Source organism: Synchiropus splendidus, chromosome 6 (genome assembly GCF_027744825.2).
Source record: "Synchiropus splendidus isolate RoL2022-P1 chromosome 6, RoL_Sspl_1.0, whole genome shotgun sequence".
Classification (NCBI taxonomy): Eukaryota; Metazoa; Chordata; class Actinopteri; order Syngnathiformes; family Callionymidae; genus Synchiropus; species Synchiropus splendidus.
Window position 1 is genome coordinate 13,928,327 of NC_071339.1, and position 20,171 is coordinate 13,948,497.

Consider the following 20,171-nt stretch of genomic DNA (forward strand, 5'->3'; position numbering starts at 1 on the left):
TCCCTGAATACTGACAGAACAGCACTTCTGCTTCCTCAGACTGTTTACTGCCCTTCAGCAACACGGAGAATGAAACACTCCAGATGGAGAAACCATGTCAGAAAACTCAGGGATCTCCATGAAGTTTCACTGCAACATGGACTACTGGCAAAGTGACCACATGAAAGAGCCAGTCGGCCATGGAGCCGGAGGTGGACGGGCGACCTCCGACCCTGACCTAGCCAAAAGAGAAACTCGGAGACTGGAGCAGATGGATACTGAAAGAGCAGCTGAGCCCACACACAGGCGAGAACTCAGCCATTTGAAGGTCTCAGAATCCATCCTCGCTGCAGCTGTGGAGGTGGAAACACCAAGACAACATTTTAAAAATAGACGTTTCACTTCACGCCGGAGGATTGTACATAACTACAGTCGTCATAGAGACGGATCGCAGCTCGAGGAGAAGCAGGAGGAGGTGGGAAAGTTCATCAGACGACAACTTACCTTCCATGGGTGTGTTCGGGTCGGGTCTGTTGGCGAACACTACATCCACATAATCCAACTGGAGTCTTTCTAAAGAGGCTTTTAAACCTGACCAAGACAGGAGAGTGACGGAACGCGTGAGAGTGAACCACGGAGACCAACTCAGCCATGTTTTTATTTCTGAGCTGAACTTGATAAATATGTAGTAAAAGTGTGCGTCAAAGTACAGTATCACCATAGATCATTATTATGATCTATGATCACCGTTGATGCCATAGAAACTAATCACGAATCATCTTGTCTGGCTGAAAATGATTCCATCCAGACCCATCTGCCTGCTTACCTTCTATAATGTGTTTTCGGGATAAACCTCTCTCCGTCTCTGCTCTGCAACAATAACATGAAAAACAGAAGGTGTTTCAAACTGTTGGTCTAAGTACAAGAGGCCACAAATGAATGAACTTTGGTGGAAGTATCTGACACCAGATCAGTACGGGGGGGGGCGCGTCATTCTGCCTTTATCGGCTGCATCAGAAACAAATTACACGGCAGAATCGTTTCTCATTTGAACAGCCAGAGTGGAGGAAACTTACTTTCCGCCCCAGAAGATCTTGGTTGTTATCACCAGACTTGAGCGTCTGCGAATGGAAAAGAGAAGCAGGTTTAGTAACATGCTACTTAACTCAGAGGAATCATGCTCTTATCCGTGAGCAGGAACATACAGGTGAGACTGTGGGAAACTGCAGGAGTTTGAAATACATGTTCAGGTGACATATTCTTTATTGGTCCCACAGCGGGGTTTCACAACACGAACCCAAGGATGAGCAAGAGCAAACAAAAAAAAGATGTCTAACTAAGTTAGTGTGCCGTTGTACACAGACACTACACCAGGACAGAGCGAGTCAAAGTTCATTTATTATTGAGCTCTTTCAAGGGGAGTGTGGGCGCGACCCATTTTAATCTTTCATCTCTCCACTTTCCAGTTCATAAAACACAGACTCCCAGTACGCGAGGACACAATCTCAGAGCGACGGGACGGAAATTAAAAAAACAATTGTGTCTCATACCTCCATCCTTTCTTCTTTATGATGCTCCCGAGCACCACCTCTGCCCTGTAGCAGACGGAGAGAAGCAGCGGTGAGGAGATGGCTGGGTAGATAGGAGTGTTTACACAGACAGATAGCATTTCAAATTAAAGTATTTGGACTCGGCACATTTGCTGCATAATGCATGTGGGAGCTTTCAGAGGAACATGTTCAGGAGCGAGCAAGGAGTCTGCGAGTTTCGACTTAGTCAGGATCAGATCCCAGCTGCGCTGCAGGGACACTGCCATGTCACTCATTAGCAACCACGGGGTGCGAACGTATGACACGTTAGGGACGGGACGAAACCTGCCACAGCAGCCGTATCACTCATCCGCAGCATAATGACGTCTCTGAGCAACAGGACACCTCCTCAACTGTCTCCGCAGGTTTGAGGGAGTCCAGGATTTGTCAGGCGGTGCACCATAGAAACGGACTCAGCAAGTCCACAAGATAAAACAGAAACCGAAAGGGATTAAAATCAAACACTTCCTGGACGACACACTTGTCACTACGAGTAGATTGTTCAACCACTGGTATATGAGAACCAGAAGGACATAGACTCATAGATGAGCTCTGAACAGATTTACAGCCAGACGCACACGGAGCTTCATAGCTTACAAGGGGAGTGACATGTTCATAAAGTCCCAGACCGTCATCCACTACCTATCATCGAGTCACACCTGCACATCTTCATTCATCCTCAACATCATTGGTAAATGCTGGACTGCCACCACTGATGTTCTGCCATGTGCTTTACAAAGAAGGGATTCATTGACACTACTAGACCCTCTGTAATGGCTGTGTGTCGCTGTTTGGCTTTCTGTTTGTATGTGTAAGTCACCTTTCATTTCGATCACCTTATGAACGTTTTTCATCATCAGTGGTCCAGCTTTCTTCCTGACATCTGCACTCAAAAGCTTAATGGTATGAGAAGACAGGCTCCACCAACTTCCAGTGAGAGCACCAAAGAGACGATGGACTTAGCTGCCACTTGGCATGAGATGACCTCTCCGATCCTCCAGGTTAACAGCGTGCTGAGCCAAGAGCCGGCAGGGCTACAGTAGGTGCTGCATCACTCATTCAAGCAGATGGACACGCTCTTACGGACCCTGGGAGGGGAGCGGGAAACACGAGATTCTCTGTGTGGTTCCTTCCTGAATCGTGAGTAACTCTGGAATCCAAACAGAAGGTACAGTGCGCCGCCAGCATCATGACCTCATCGGTACAGTCCTTAATTGGGTCTTTATTCAACTGGATGGGCCACGACTGGACTAGTAGCATAAGTTGTGACATAATGCGGCGTTATTAATAACTCATGTCATGTTTACTTCCACAGTCCTGCCTCATTATGCTGCCTGTGTGCAGCTGCTTTAATACAATATTTTCCAATTAATGGACCACGAGCAGAAATCTCTACGCCTGCAAGTCAATAAAGGAAGGTCCGTTCTGCCAGCTGAGCGGCTTACTTTCTGGAGCCAGTGCTGCATATGTGTTTGCTGATAGCAGCCGGCACGCCTGATAACAGCGTCAGCCTTATTGAATGGACATATACATATGTACTGTATATCCACAACACACACAGTGAGGAGAACAAGAATTTGATACACTCCTGATTTTTGACGTTTTCCCACTTACATGTAGCATGTAGAGGTCTGTCATTTTTATCGAAAGTACTCTTCAATTGTGAGTGACGGAATATAGAACTAAAATCCTGAAATTTTTTTTTTAATTTAGATTTTTTGATTTGATTTTGATTTATTTTCTGCATTTCATCGCATACAATTACACTTTCTCATATATATATATATATATATATATATATATATATATATATTAAGAGAAAGTGTAATTTCATGCGATGAAATGCAGAAAATCTACTATATATATATATATATATATATATATATATATATATAGAGAGAGAGAGAGAGATAAATTGTCGACATGTGGTTAAGAATCACAATGTTGTCTGCTGTTTAAACAACTGTCGTGTTCTGAGAACAAATAGCCAGCAGTAAACAGATGCGCAGAGAAGAAGGAACACATTCAGTGAAGCACCAGACAGAAAAGTCAGAATGTGGAACCTGAAATCTGCCGCCGTGTTGCTTTGAGTGTGTGATTTGTTCTAGTCCTGTGGATGCGTAATGTAATCTGCTCGGCGGTGGAAGCTGCCAGGATTAACACCTGTCTAACACCACTTACTGAGACAAGTGATACACCGCCACAAATGTTTGCACCTGCTGAACAGATTTATGCTCGCCACCTCTAAAAGGAACTAAACCTTGGAAAGTCAGGCCCAAGCATGATTTCCAAAACCAAAAACCAACCCCAGAATGGCGTGAAAACAGAGACTCCAAAGTCTCATAAGCGCGTCATCCCAAACATTCAGGTCAAACATCTCATCTTCAGCTGGGTCATGGGGCAGTTGCACAAGAATCCTCGAACCTTGCTGCAACCTCAGTCACCTCTCTTCAGACATTCCCACAGTAAAGGCATGTTTCCATCTGGATCACCTCTCCTTCCAGCCTGTGCTTTCTGCGAATGCAGAATTTTCCTGTAGTGACAAACTTGTTTTTGAAACGGTTGGGAAAAAAAGATTAGACAGGAAAAGTCGTGGCATGTGTGAACCAGGCTTTAGTCCTTCAATACGGCATGCTTGCGATTTAAAGTGCAGATAATTTATTAAACTTCCTGCCACTGAAGCCGGATGAGATTCAACAAGGATCTCTCAAAACCTGTCGCCCAGCAGTGAAATCCATCGGACACAGTTGGACTTTTCGTTCAGCAGTTCTGGACCTGTCTTGTGCAACTGCGCCGAGATGGAAATGGATGCCTCTTTCTTTCACAAGTTCTTCGGAGCTTTGTGTTCACCACACTGCACTCTTCTCTCTGGGAACCTGGCTATCAAGGTTGTTTATGAAACATCACTCCCAGGATGACCGCTCCCAACATGGGCGCACTGAAAGCATGGAACTCTGGACGATAATAACCAACTAGAATACACTCAGTGGGATAAAAGCACCGACTTGGTGCTGTTAATCACAGACACTGTTGCTGAAGGATAATCCTATAGATTATTTCAAAGCATCCAAGTTAGTGTAAAGCTGGATTAATTCACATTCAAGTCAAGTCCATTTCTTTACAAAGCTCTCACAGGTTAAAAATACCGCGAGTCCCAGCTCTTTGAATTTAGATGGTGGACACGCTCAGATGTTCTGAAGCCTCTGAATGCCAGTGCAAGTGGCCATGTGTCAACAAGAGCAATCTACTTGGACATCACACAACATATGGCACAAAGAGGGGCAACAGTGTCTGAACAGTGATCAAATGTGGAGTGGAGACAGAAAACAAACAAACAAAAAACAGGTTGCATTTAGGAACCACCACTATGGAGGAAAGCAAGTCAATGTGTGAATGCAAATGATGACATTTGTGCCAGATGATTCTAGCTGGAGTCTTGACCAATACCACAAAGGTCTGAGTTGAGGACACCTCACAGAACCTGCAGCTCCCTGCTTTTATTATTGTCAAGTTTGTTCAAGCTGTGTTACGCTCATCATGTAAATGGAACATGTTACTGGCAGTCGTAATACATACACCCAAAATGAGAGTCTCAATGGGGAGACATTAGTTTTGTTATACTTTAGTGTTTTCAGCAGACAGACAGCGATGGGCCTCCACTGTTATTACCTCTGCAACAAAGAAGCCCTGAAAAGATTGGGGTAATAACAGATGGAAGAGTCACATGACCTCGATGGAGACAACACGTTGAAGTAACAAAATGACCCACAGACTGAGTGGTTAAGCGTGGAACTTCACTATTAAGCACGAGACACCAGCTGGTAAGGCAGACATGGGAGTTGTTTATAAATATGACTAGAGACTCAAACTGTCAGAAGCTCGCAGGCCATGAACATGGCAGCAAATTGTCCTCAACTAGAGTTTGCTCTTATTGCTCTTAAATTATTGCTGGGTCTTGTGTTACGGCAGTGTGTATCAGAAGAGCCACGCCATTGATGCCCTTTATTTTAGGGCTAATAACCTGCTTATAATGACACTTACTCACCCAGCAGACTTTTCACACTGCTGCTTTAAGTAAATACCAGAAGAGTGAAACACAAAAGTTTCATTAGTGAGGGACTTTGTGGCTGATGTTTTTTTAAAAGGTCAGCAACTATTCCTGCGTCGTGCGACAACAACATTTCTGCTAAAACCCCTGATATTTTATGGAGTAACTGAAAATATGACTCCCATAACAGCACAACTTCATAACACCCGTTTTTTTAAACACCTTTTAAAAGAGTGAGTTGTGTCAGCGTGGGTTGAGAGAACAATGTCAATCTAAACATAACAAAATAAAAAGAAAAATATGTCTGACTAGACCCACAACAAGTGTGATCCCTGGCTCCGTCAGTGAATCAGAAAACCTTTGCAGCAGCAAAACTTTGACTCCTCTCGCCTCCACTCTGAAACTGCATGATCGATCACGCAAACAAAAGTCGCTCCATCTTTGTGGCAGGATCTATACTCACTTCCCGGCAGCGTAGACCTCCGCTGTGTCAAACAGATTGATGCCATTTTCATAGGCCAGAGTCATCAGCTGCTCGGCCATCTGTTGAGAGGAGAGGCAAGAGCGGAGGGACGGGCGGTTATTCGAATATTCCTCTCTTCGTTATTGTCAACTTTATGCAGCAGCGGCTCTGAGAGTCGCTTTCAGGTAAAAATAGGAGTCTGAGGCAATCAGGGATCATGTTGAGGGGTTCTATTCCCAAACCATGATTGATGGAGGATGACAACATCCATATGTCCTCACCTCATCCGTTATCTGTCCTCCAAATGTCACCCATGTTCCTGTAGAGAGCGAGAAGGATGGGGATCAGTATTTAGGTACACAAACACGCAAACATCTTCCACAGCAATTTCAACTGGAGCACATGGAAGAACAACTTTATAAACAGCTTTGAACCAGAGCAGTAGAGATGTGGCCCGTTGTGCTTGGGGACTGTTTACAGTTCATTGATTCTAGGCTAAAAAATGAACTTGCTGATGTTGGTTTGCAGTATGGTTGTAATCACGATAAATGAAATTTCAACAATAATAATAATTATCACGATCAATACATTTTCATTCTATTCCATGTGTTGGACACTACGTCTCTCTTGAAACTGTTTTATGATGAAACTTATTAGTGGATATTGTCTCCAACATCATCATTTCTTTATGTTTAAATATAATAGTTAACTAAGCGTAGAGTCATATAGTGAGTCATTTAGTCATATTCTATTCTACAAATCATTATACAAACTGTCAGTCCTCTGTATTGTGTGATGAAAAACCTTTTCTCAATTCTCTCTCCTAAAATGGTGGTTTTCCATTGCCTTACTGAAGATTTCACTAATACTTTGACCGCTTTAGAATTTGTTGATGGTCCCTAACTGATGCAGGGCTGTAGTATTAGCGCTGCCTATGAGAGTGTGTCCGCCATCAGTGACGGATGGTCGCGTCATGTTCATGTATACAGCGAATGAGCCATGTGTTTATCAAATTTATTGTGCGATGCAGAACTGTCATCGTGGCGATTGTATTTGGCGGTATATCGTGCACTATAAGTTACCTCGGCTGACAGTGTGTGACGTGGAGAAAAGTCCTTCTGTGGTGCTTTATGGGTTACTGCCAGTTGTTGACACCAAAAACAAGCTTGCAGCCTTAAGACCATAGAAGTGCTCTGTTAGTAACAAGAGTCGTTCATTGAGCTCATGAGGCCTTCGGCTCTGTGTTTGTCTGAGACTGCGCTGAAGTTTTGGCTGCACGTACATGGTGCTGACCAATCCTTCATACATAATGCAGCACAAGGTCGCCTCAAATAGCGAGAACAAAGCGGATGAACTACAATACATTTAATGTTTAAACAGAAACAGAAGAGGAGCGCACTCGGATTGAGGGGGGAATTAAAAAAGCTGTTTCATTTACAACACACGCACACATTATGATCAGAAGGAGTCTCGCTGGCCACAGAGTCAGCAGCTCTGGTGTTTCCCCAGTCTGCAGAGGTCAGTTGCTGTGAGAAGTGCACAGTGTTGGAAACAGTGAGATGAAATGGTGACGGGGTCGATGGTGGCCAAGTCAGACCATGTGCTCTGGTTTCAGGGATGAATTGAGAGAGCCAATCTCACACAGTCTGTTTTCAAAAGACCCGCACCGGTCTAGTTTATTTTCCATCAAGTGCCCACTGATGGAACTTTGGAGGTCAGCGTCCTCGGACAATTATCTGTCAGAACCCTCATTCACTTTTCCAGCTATTAGAGCAACAAAGGCTCGCCTGCTGGAACGTGATCACACCTCCATCAGCGGCCCTTGACCCAGGCTCTGGCTCGCCGCCTCTATATACTACTAAGGAGATGAGCACTGCTGGTCTACAGCATACGAGAGCCACAGTATTGGTACCAACACGAGGACCTCTGTGGTCGTCGACGTGGCTAACTGCAGAGAAGATGTGGATGCAGAGCATGTGGATGAGGAGAGGCTGCATGCGGCTTTAAGATCCAAACCAACACACAGCAAAACAATCTTACCTAAGCCCAGACACGACACCCGGAGGCCCGACTTCCCGAGGTTTCTGTCAAAATAAAGACAAACATTTACCTTTGGAATCCAGCGAGGCTATAACTTTTGCTGGTTCTATGTCCAGACACAGCCAAGGAAACGGCTGTCTGTTGTCCTCCATTTGTCTTGAGAACAAACAAAGGAGTGCAAACAGCCATGTTCTGTCTCACAGCGAGTCTCCTCGCTGCAGAGGAAGATTACACTCCAGGTTGCTGAGGAAAACAGGCTTTAGGTTGAACAGTGGCAGCGACTTGTTAACTGCTGTGACACGCGCTCACTGGCTCAGTCAGAAAAGGCAGTATCTCAGTCGCACATACACTGTATACTGTGAGTGCTCTCGCAATCGTCTGAAGTGAGACAGAGGCGGGGGTTTAAGCAGACCCACCACGACATCCAAAGAAACGTCTCAGAGCGCACCAGGATCATTCAGCCGCCATCTGACTGAAATCCCCCTCCTCCACTCAGAGCTTGACTGCTCGCTACGACTCGCTGCTAAAGCTGGCGTCCCTGAGCCCATCACCACGCACGCACGCACGCACTCGCCGCTGACAAACAACACTTGTAGTCAGGTCTCCTAGCAGTTAGGAATTATAAGCACTTTGATCATAAGATGTTTCATTCATGCATGGTTTAGACCTGATGTAGACACACAACTTCATTCATGGGCTCAGGAAAAATAAACCTGTAAAAAACTGTTATGTTATTGAATTTGCTTTACTTTGTGTTACTTATAAAATAGACCTTATTTTCTAATCGAACCCTTCTTTTTATGCTCATGAACATCTTCACACGTCCACAGCACTGGCGGCTTCTAACTACTCCACGTCTCAAATCACTGAGCCTAACTTACTTATGGATCAGTCACAGTCCAAGATACATGTGAGGATAGGTTTTGGTTTTCATTCTTCTGGTCAACAGTGAAGCAGCAATGAAGTGATGAACAGCATTTGATATGAAAACCACAGGAGCTGATGTTTTATGTGCAACAGTCATTCAGAAATTGACTCAAACAGGACACCAAAAGACCTCCACAACAACATAAGGCATGGACAAGACCTCTGCCACAATGACAAGGCAGTCATTCATTCTTTCATGTGAGGTGTATGCGGTGAGAGGGAGGCACACCCTGGACAGCTCACCAGTCATCAATTAACCTTTGCATCTTCGGAGAGTGTAGAGACGTCTGATGTTCACGCAGAGACGTACAGGGTATAAGGTCAACCACTGTACCCAACCTCCCCTCAGAAAATCCTGCACTTGTTTGGTAAAGACAGCAAGCTCACATCCATCAGAGAAGAAACAAAAGAATTAAAGGATGAGGTTTACAGAAGACGGATCTGTCATTCCCTCGCTCACTCACTCATATGGCATCTTTAAAGCCACAATTTGCACTTCCTCTTTTAATCTGGTATAATTCATCTCATTTTGTCAGCATTCTAAGAATCCTACTGTACTTTCTGTCATTGTAAGCAGCGGGATCTTTAATCTCTATGGGGAATCCTTTAAAAGACTACTATGTCAGTGACCACTCATCACGAAATACAGCATCTTTATCTGGTCACCCTCAAATATATCAGCAGGCGAGGGGAAAATATTTTAAAAAAGTGCCATCAGAGATGATGATGTAACATGTGCAGGAGTCAAATCCAGAGTGTGGGAGGAAAACCACTACATCCATACAAGAGCACAGCTATAGAAACACAACACCGCCGTGTGCGTGAGGAGAGTTTGGTACGGCTGTACGTGTGTGTGTGTGTGCGTTTGTGTGGGACTGTGTTCGGAGGAGTTCTGATGGTGCCCGACTGCAGCAATGAGTAACAGATTTATTCTATTGTGATCTGAGGAAAACATCCCAAAATACGGTGGAGGATGAATATAGCAATCTGGCTGTTGTCATACCCGCCATGGGGGCTAAATTTGAGTTATTGTTCGACAAAAACATTGCCTTGAGTTAATCCGCTTACATATACATTCTTCAGAGAACCTTTATCTAATGATGTTTTTAGCTACAATTTCAGACACAAAAGTGTGAATGGAATGGAAGGCTGAGTGAGACAACGCACATTTCAGTGATGAGGAAAAGACGCATTAATAGTTCTTGAGGCCGATTTCTCTCGACAACATTGTTATAGAGATGTGATCTGGTCAGCGAGGAGGGCGGTTTGATTCAGAGAGCAGGATGACGTCACACATGAAGCGCCGGTGACAAGAATGAAGCCAGACCACGGAGACCACAGACTCTTCCGAGGCTCTGCGGTGACAAGGTTAACACAAGCCCCCCGCGGCAACAACACTGGAGCTAATCTATGATTAACAGCCATTAATTTGTTTGTGCAGAATCGCTCCCTGCGGGCGCCGTAGCACAGCATCGTGAGCACTGTCAGTCACAGACGAAATCAGCCACGGACCAAAATCATGACCCAGCTTCAGTGATTTCAACAATCACTGATAACAGTTGAACAGTCTTCAACTAGTATAAATAGTTAGTAAAATAAATAAAAGAAATAGTTAGTGAGAGAGGTGTGGACCTCAAGTCCACACTTCTCTCACTAACTATTTCGTCCACTGAAGCAGAGTCTTAATGCGTCCACTGATTTCACACTTGAGAATAATGCTCGCTCACTCAGGCATCTTTGTTGGTTTCGGTACAGCCCATCAGGGGTTGGTACAACAAGTCAGCCTCCTCTATCTAAACCAGGGGTGTGATCAAAGATCATGTCTCGAAACACTGTAATCTGTTGGCTGTCCATCAGGTGGTGCTTGTTTCAGATGACTGGTTGGTTAAACAGAGTGAGCTTGACTGCTGGGAACCAAAATGTGCAGTGCCCTGGCCCTTGGAGGACCAGTTTGGACACCCCTGGTCTAAACCTTCCTCCAGTCCCATCATCCATCCTCAAAACAATCGCTTTAGAATCTATGTATGATCCGCTTTGGAAGAACATATTTCATTATCGTCGGAGTGTCGGAGAGGTAGCCTGTTTGATTCCTGACGTGTTTGTGGTGTTGTGTCCCTGAGCAAGTGACTTAACCCTGGTTTGCTCCTGATGGTTCAGATGGCCCGCTGCGTCACAGCCTACTGCCATCAGCGTGTGAATGGGTGACTTAGTGTAAAGAGCTATGGTTACTGGATAAGCATGGAAAGCACTATATAAATAAGAGTCATTTACCATTTTTACCATTTCATTGTGGAATAGCGGAGGCGTGTTCCTTTGGGAGGTTATATTTGACACATTTCTTCTGAGACTGTACAGAAGACAACAGTACTCATATCACACCTCACAGTGCTCATTCACTCAAGTTCCATGATCCCTGGATTCACTTCTCCAAAATAAGGACATTCATCCCTCATCTCACCACAATTTCTTTCATCCCATCAAGGCTGCACCGACTCATTCTTTCCTCCGCCATACACCGACTCCAAATTCACACGCGGTTAGATATCATCCACCAAACCACCATCATTAAAGTCAAATTTACCATCATCTTAAATGCCCTTCTGGGAATTAGACCACAGAATAGGATGCAAAGCAAAACAATGTGGTTTCAACCAGATTTCTCATTTCCTTAAAAAGAGACAGAAGCAGAGTGGGAAAGAACTCAGGAGGGAAAGCTACAGCTGAATTACTTTTGCCTTCAGTCCAGGCTGTGTCTTCCCAACAGATAAATACCAGCTTTTACAACAACCTTGCCATTGTCCTGCTTCATCTTTCAGCAGGCTGTTGTGGTCAATAATTTACTGGACCGATCGGCGCTATTGTTCATGGCCGTATTGACCCTTTTCTGGGGACCAATGAGCAGGTGAGTTTCAGGTTTCTGCTGAGGCTCAGCAGACATGAAACCCAACAGTCACCCTCCTCTTTAATTATGAAGAAGGAATTCACAGTGGCATTGGGGTCCTCAATACGAGATTTAACAGAATACTCAAGAACAAATCTTAACAAAATAACAGGTCAAGACTCAGTTCATCATCTGATTTCCAAACAGTAAACTGGAAAAGTGAAGTCATCGAGGCTCAGGGTCAACCAAATATTTTATGTTCACCAATCAATTGCATCTGAACCGACAACCTTTTGAAGGCAGAAATTGCAAGTGACATGTGTTTACCCTCCGAAAAAGGTCACTCAAATGGTCGGTTAACAGAAGTCACCAAGAAAGTCTCAGTAATTTATTATTGATTATTTGAAGGATGGCTATTGAATTACTGGACCTGATGAAAAACACGCAGCGTGTGAGAGACAGACTTTATAGTCATCCATCAGGGTGGAAACTGAGCTCCTGCAGTGGACGTCAGATATTATCAGAGGGAACTGGACCTAATTCTGGGATTGAACAAGAACATGTCCTGTCATCGTGCAGCAGGGTTTGTGGTGAACCTGCTGAGAACCCGCTTTAAAGCATGAGTCTGACCATTTCTGCTTATATGAGAATCCCATGAGGCATTGCAGGTCAAAAATTAGGGTCACCACAAGAGGTCAGATCACGTTTCTACCTCGAAGCATGACAATCAAGCTCCAATGAGACTGCTGACCTGTTTTTTTCATTTTAAGAAAAAGAGGCTGACTGAGCACTGTACAAACAAACGACAACTCTGATCTGAAAAAAAATGAGGGTCGTTGGAAGACAGGTGCAGCTGTCGACACAACCAAAGAACAAGTCGCTACGCCTGGTCGGTGCATGGCTCAACAGTGCTGTCAAGATGTCATTTCATTAAAAACAATACGAAGCTTCAAGCAAGCAAATGAAAGTGAAAAAAAATATTGTTGACTCTTGCAATGGTGCATCCAGCAAACCTCTTCCTGTGGTAAGCCTGTGATGTCAAGTTTGTCCCGAAAATATACTGAATAATTCATGTACATGTGCCCAACATTAATATGTCATGATTAAAAGGAGATCTGGGTCTTCACTTGGTAGTTTGGTCAAGAGCATCAAATGTGGCCTTCCTGAAAACACCCGCGGGACAACGCAGTAGAAACTCCTCTCTAGATCAGCTGATGACTTGGTGCGTGTCAGGAGACGCGCTGCGAGAGGGAATGAATGTCAAAAACCCGGCTGAAGTCGGATGTGATGAATGAGAAAACAAGGTCATGAGGCTGTAAAGAGGGACGTGTTGAGTGCTATGTTCACTCAGCAGACTATTAATACAACCCCGACGGTGCCTTCCACTGGAAAACACACACAAACTCACACTGGGTGCCACCAGCTCCTGCTGGCTGCAGGTGGTTTCTTCCTGCGCTTCGCTTTATGTAACATCCACTGCACTGAAAGGATTCCAGGGGCAACGTGATGGAGTTTCCAACTCTCTTGGTCAGACAAAAGAAAGCCTGCGGACGAGGGTGAACCACTTTGTCCTGAAAAAAGCTACTCGAGCACAAATGCACTGATGAAATACATTTTTCCCAGCTCCACACACTCACTCGTCGATCCCACCCACAATTTTCAAAGAGAACGGGATGTTCTGTGTGTTCCAAAGAACCATCATGCATTTTCAAAGGTTCCTGTACCGTAGAAAAACAATTCCAAATTCTGCCAGAGATTACACAAAAGAAGGTACTCAAAGTGCAGATCTTGTTGGAGGAGGAGAATTGGTTTTCTGACACATCATAACACATGTTGGACCAAGAATGACCACAGTCGCATGCACACATTTGTCGGAGGAAGGCGATAACTGGATTATGACTGTCATGGAACCATTAGAATGTAAAACTCATCCAAATATTAAGCATTCTATGCTATGTCCTTTATTTGTACCACAGTGGGGGAATTTAACGTGTCACAGCAGTCAATGACAAGAAAAGCATAAAAGACGTTAAAGATACACAACAAGATGCACAAGACCTTCACAACGCACCAGCATACACAAAAAGAGAAAGCTACAAAAAACAAACCCATATATAATACAATACCCATATCATATTCGAAAATAAAATAGAACAATACAAAAATACAAAAGGAATAACAGTCTTTGGGAAAATGTACAATGAGTCCTCTCAAAGTTTACTATTATACAACTTATATATAATCTATGACCGTTCGAGCCCAAATGTTTGAGCATAATCAAACTATGAAGTGCATTATATGGAGCGCTCAGCTCGATTGTAGCCCACTAGAATGGTGGTTTCTAAGGCAACAATTCTGTTTTCTCTGCTGCCATGAAAACAATGTCAGTGAAGTGATGAAGGCAGCAAGAATAAGATGAATACGAAGCTCATCAATGATGTAGATAGACATGGAAAATGAAGACATGACAAGGAGGTACAGGTGGAGGAGTCTGACTTGCTGCGGCAATAGCAGACAGGAACTGACCCAAGAAGAAGCAATAAAAGCAAAAATAAATCCAGAGAGATGTGTGGAACTATGCACACAGACATAGTCGGACATCAGTCAGGGAACTTCAACTCAATATTGTCTCAAAAGTTCAGCTTAACTTTAGACAAATGGCTTCTATTATTCATCCAAAGGCATTTCAGAGGAAAGTGAAAATTGGTTTTCTGGACCATTCTTTTCACTTCAAGGCTACGCTGCAAAAGAAAATGACTTTATAAAAACGATGTTCTCGCAGCTTAGGTGAGGCGAGGCTCATTCACCACTGAAGGCTGATGTACAAAGCAACCATTGAAAGCAGGAAAGATGCTGGGAACATGACCACAAGAGACTCTACAGCAAAATAAAATCAGTCAAGCCTGATTAATGAAGAAATGTGGTGAATGTGAAGCAAACACTGTCAAGTGGTGTGTTTGTGTTTGGACTCTTATTACTTAAACGTTAACCCAGAATGGACGGGTTTGAATTTGAGATCCTATCTGTTCAGGCGATCAAAGACGGTACCAGACGATGAAACCATTGATACACATGGCAGGAAAATTATTTAACTTCAGGATTTAAACCAAGAGGCAAAGAAGAGAAGATGAAGTTCCGGGTGAAGAGAGAAGCTCATGCATAACAGAAGCTAACATCTGCCTGCAGTTACGCAGTTCATGAGGGCAGTAAACGTTGTTTTCTATAGAGCCTGAACAGATTGTCAGCGCCGAGGGTTTGTCCTCAGGGTGAGTTTGTTTTCCTGCTAACTGGCATTTTCAGACACTCTTCTCCAGGATCAATCTGCCAGTGCCCACGGGAGGCAAGTCGCTATGCTATGTTCTGAAATAAACCACTTGTGAAATCCCATGAGGGAAACACGCAAGGTTTGAAACGCTGCATACAGAAGTCAGTGGAAAACAAGCCGTACACAAAATTGATTTACCAACGTGGAAATAAAACTGCTTCAACCACTATGGACGGCAATACAGTTCGTATAGAAAGCAGGTAGTTATTTGTTATAAAATGAAGAAGAAATTGAATGGCATCACACCAAGCAAGACTCAAATTCATTTGGGTCAATTTCCACTCATTGCTCATTAGATTTTTTTTCAAACCATCGAGGCGTCGCCACAGCAAGCCAGCCACCTTCATCTATCATCATCATCATCATCATCATCCTCACACCCGTCCTCTCCACTGCCTCATTCATATGCTCTCCTGGCTTTAGTGACCATTCAACAATAATTCCAACCGGCTCCAATGTTACTCAGCAGAACAACATGATCTAACTAGTTCTATGAGAAATTGCATCCACAGAGGTTTTATAAACACGGTGCCATGTGAGACGAGTGACTGAAACACACACGGCTACTGCTAATTAAACTATCAGAGCGGCAGCTGTCTTCCATCGCTCCCTCAACATAGCACAAGTGTTTGGACCATGTGGTCAACCACTATTTTAAAACACCGCCCTCATCCTTGCTCAACACAGGCTGCACCTCAAATGTGTACAGTGAGGTCTGCATCCATGAATGACGCGACCCACTGCTAGGTAATTTCCCTCCACACGCCCCGGGCAAACAGATGGCGAGAACTCCACGCACGGTTAAAGCTTAACAGCTAAAGTAACTGAGGCTGGAGCCTAGTTTGGCCTACATGTTGGGCTGTGGATGTTCTGTTCCACTACCACAGTTTATTCATGATTCATTTTTCAGGAGGGTGTACGACACGCTGGCTCGCTGATGAAGAGGCCTCACAACGCAGGGAAATCATCCAGGCATGCGCCCACACTCCCAACGCCCTGTCGTTCGCTCCCACTGCTTTCTGTCACCCACTGATGCATCCCAAAAGAAAAAATACTGGAGCCTCTTTATTTCGTCACAACATTGTCTCCGAAAACAAGTCCAACACTTCTACATTTTGCTGCAGCTAAATGACGTGTTACAATTATGAAGTGAAGTAAAGATAAAGTGAATCATAACGTCAAGGTAAAGGTGAATCCTGTGACCACATGCTGGGGTCAAATGCTCATGACTGCTCACTGACATTCATGTGATCTAACCTCACGTTTCAGAAGGACGTCCCCGTGAATGGGGAGCCACAAGTGGACTGGTACTGTTTCATCACATGAAGAGAACTGGAGATAGCGTCGGCTAACTATGGCACAATAAAAATCAGAATGAATTGAACCTTCTGGTTAATGCATGATAAGCTCAACACGGTTTATTCTCAAAATATTTACTCTTTATGAAAACACAAAGCTGTTCAGGTGTACACTATTCATAAATGAAATTATGAATAAAATAAATATAATAAAACAAAATCTAAATGTCATAAAATATTTTTCTTTTTCATAAACAAAGCCCAAAGAAGACAAGTGAAGTGTAAATGAAAGTATCGCCATAAAAATGGATTTTAAAAACAGTTGGGGCCGCAATCACACTCTTAATCATTTTTTTCTTTTCAAGAACTTCTCCATAGTTGGTCAATTCAATGACGCACTGATGGCACCATATGTGGCAAGTGTATTAAAACCGAGCATCTCCCACACGGAGCAGAGGTGTAAAACAAAAAACTTTCAGCGGCCCTCTAGGGGGCGCTGGTGGCCCAACTATCGGCCTCAGCCTATATTAGTTATATCAGAATCACTAATATAGATAAAAGTTTCGAGTAAAGAACCAACACCAGACTGTCACTGCAGTTCTCCACCTCAGGATGACCGTCCATCAAACTGATGGTGTTAATCCAGTGTCTACTCACTGTCACTTCAGAGGAGCCATAGTGAGCAGCTCTGTTTTAGCTAGCAGAGCGCGGCAAGATTAGCACAGACATGGATCCAGCAACAACGCCTCGTCCTGTATACATTCGCTTCGAAACCAGGCACATGATGGAGCAGAGAGGCGCAGGCGTGAAATAGATGCTGACTTAGCTTAGGACTGCGTTTTAAATGTGATGCAGAGAAATAAATCTTCAGCCAAAATGAACACACACAAACACGTGACCCATTAGCAGCGGTGGATCCGGCTGCATTCCCAGCTCCGGGTCAATACCCGGAGTCATTTTCTGGAGAGCAGCGAAGCTATGAAATGATAGTAAACATTTAAAAATTACGCATTCTCCAGCATGAGAAGAGCACACAAACGCCATCCTCTTACACAACACTGCCTGTAGTGATTTACTGTGGCCGTGACTCACCATCAACTGCACAACCCTAAAAACCAAGACAGAGCATAAAGGTGAGGAATTCTACTGACAGTCTGGTCCTAGGCGAGTCGCTTCCGGGGAGGGGGGTGAAGGTGAGTCACATGTAATTTGGAAGGTGGCTGCAGTAAATGACACACAGTGCGACTTAGCTGAATTGTTCCGTGCAACTCTGGACACTAAAAATTCAAATAGCTGCCTAGCTGACCTCAGCTGAGCAGTGTCTTCGGGGAAACACTTCTGATCACTGAAGTCTCCTGGCAGACACTCACTGACCAACACAAAGCTCCATGGTCATTGGCTGGTGTGGAATTGATTCGCCCAAATGAAGACCGAGCACAAGCCTGCTCCTCGAGGCACAAGGACAGAAGCAATGTCACGTAAGAGTGAGCTTGTTTGTGGTGAGGCAGCACAGTCAGCTACTACCTAGAGAGATGTTCACTTTGATGGTTTCAGCAACCTTGCGGGGGAGGTCACTGGTCCCCAAGCCTCCGTCTTCACCCACGTATGTTGTCATCAAGCTCTATTCAAGCTCCAGGCTGCCATTTATGGAGAGGAATTTTATGCAAATGGCATTATTTGGGATATTACAGGGCTCAAAGAGTGTCAAGAAAAGTTATTTTGGGTGGATTAGAGGTGACGGCAAAGGGTCTCAGCTAGATTTTACATATTTTACTCATCGTTTGACACTGAGTAATGTGAGGCTTCGGATCTCGAGTGATGCAAAACCACCTTCCAATGAAGCCTCTTCAGAGAGGTGGGGTTGATGGGACTACAGTGTTCTGATGAGGCTCCGGAACAATGCATAAATCTGCAGCAAAAATATATTGTCTACAAAAGGTACAATGCTAAATAAGTGTAAATCTAGGTCTCAGTGAATCAAAGCCAGAACCGAAACCAAGCCTTGGTGACGTCACTGGAGGTACAGTAGATCATATAGAGTAGGTACAGTAGATGTTGTCACGCCATTAGAATGCATGTAAAAAAGTTCCTCAGTTTCAGCATCAGAGGAAAATGCCGAACCGTTTCATGACAGCTGGATGTTTCACCGCTGCCATTGAGCATGGAAGCCTATTCTAACCAAAATATACATCTGTGTTTCGCTCTTTTGCTGGATTATAATCCCCTTAAAGTTTGGCTCAAATGGGTTTTGAAACCAACAGCCCATGGTTTTCGAACATAAACAAATGCTGTGATGCCAGTAACGTATTGCTTAGTAACATGTTAGTAATTTTTGTCATCTGGAAGTATTTATATTTAGTATCTCCGACTGTGTCTTTGGCCATGACCTGTCATGTCAGTCGTGTTTTAAATATCATGGCTAGACACATAATGTGCAGAAACAACGATTAAACCATTAAAGAAAGGGAAGAAGGCATCGCAAAATGTGTGGGAAGTGTGGAGATGTAGCGTTTTGTACTGCTGACCCTTCATAAAGGTGCAGTTTGCAGAAATATTTTTACAAAATTCCAAAATAATTTATCATAATGTTGATGCATGAGTCCTGGGCTCTGCTACCAAGGTTTGAAAAAAAACAGAGAATGTGGTTTTTCTGGTCAGGGAGTGTGGTTTGGAGTCTTGACATTGATATGCTCCTGTCCCGAGTATGGAAATTTGCTGGAAGCACGCCATGGATCGGAAAGTTGCAATACCCACTTTTGCTACAACGGCTTACACAGCAAAGCAGCCAAAGAAAAGGAAAAGCGAATTGGTCAAGAGATTAACAAACCAGAAACAAAACATGGTTAAAAATGGGCGGTTTGTTTGAGAGAGCATGGACTTTGGGATGGCCACGGAATAAAGCCGGAATCTGAGCTGGCAGCTGTCCTCCTGGACGGGCAAGCTAATAAATTAATGTGTTTCTAACGCGTACTGTTGCTTCTAAAGCATATTATGCTGACTTTTGTGGACACATATGCGGTGCTAACAAGTAGCAATCTACTGATGTAATTCAACCGCAGCTGCGGAGAAGTTATTTGTGTTTAGAAGTTTAAGACGAACATAACTTCGAACGCATTTTTTTGTATATGTATGTGTATTGTATATGTATGTATATGTCTGTGTTTGTTAGTGTCCCAGAACTGATGTGGAAAAATTCCAATCATGTTTGTGTTGCCAAAGAGCACCGAAACGAAATTAAAGCATTCGGCTGCCTACAAAAAGAAACTCGCGCTTCACCGAAATTTCCTGTGAAAATATACCTGTGTGGTGTCTTGTGATCAAATGACTCTTGACTCGGCCGTTGAACCGCAGCTGAAATAAAAGGACAGCTGGTTGGTTCAGAGGTGTCAGGATGCTGAGCTGCAGCTACCTGTCAGTGGCAGGCTTCCAGATCACAGTCATATGCAGGTGTGAAGTTTGGTTTCAGATACTATTTGGACATATTTTATAAAACCATATTCAGGTTATTGTCAGTTAATTCCATTGAAAATCCACAAGCACCAGGTTGAGGATACCACGGTGTTGATCTGAACATGGTGGAAAATAGAGGTCAAGCAGCCAGGGTCTTTTTCGTGAAGGAGG

The 20,171-nt window shown here is 43.9% G+C and overlaps 1 protein-coding gene across 5 annotated transcripts in view; it reads right to left on the reverse strand.

Annotated features, from left to right (window-relative positions):
• kcnab2a (potassium voltage-gated channel subfamily A regulatory beta subunit 2a) overlaps positions 1–20,171 on the reverse strand; it is a 78,584-nt gene that overhangs the window by 9,232 nt on the left and 49,181 nt on the right. For 4 of the 5 annotated variants that reach the window (XM_053868989.1, XM_053868993.1, XM_053868990.1 and 1 more), the window contains 7 exons: positions 8,120–8,163; positions 6,361–6,398; positions 6,080–6,159; positions 1,530–1,574; positions 1,056–1,100; positions 806–849; positions 484–570 (listed from right to left, as the gene is read on the reverse strand). In XM_053868989.1, coding sequence (XP_053724964.1) covers positions 484–570; positions 806–849; positions 1,056–1,100; positions 1,530–1,574; positions 6,080–6,159; positions 6,361–6,398; positions 8,120–8,163 — 383 coding nt within the window. The remainder of the gene's footprint in view (positions 1–483; positions 571–805; positions 850–1,055; positions 1,101–1,529; positions 1,575–6,079; positions 6,160–6,360; positions 6,399–8,119; positions 8,164–20,171) is intronic. The other variant, XM_053868994.1, reaches the window with a different exon arrangement.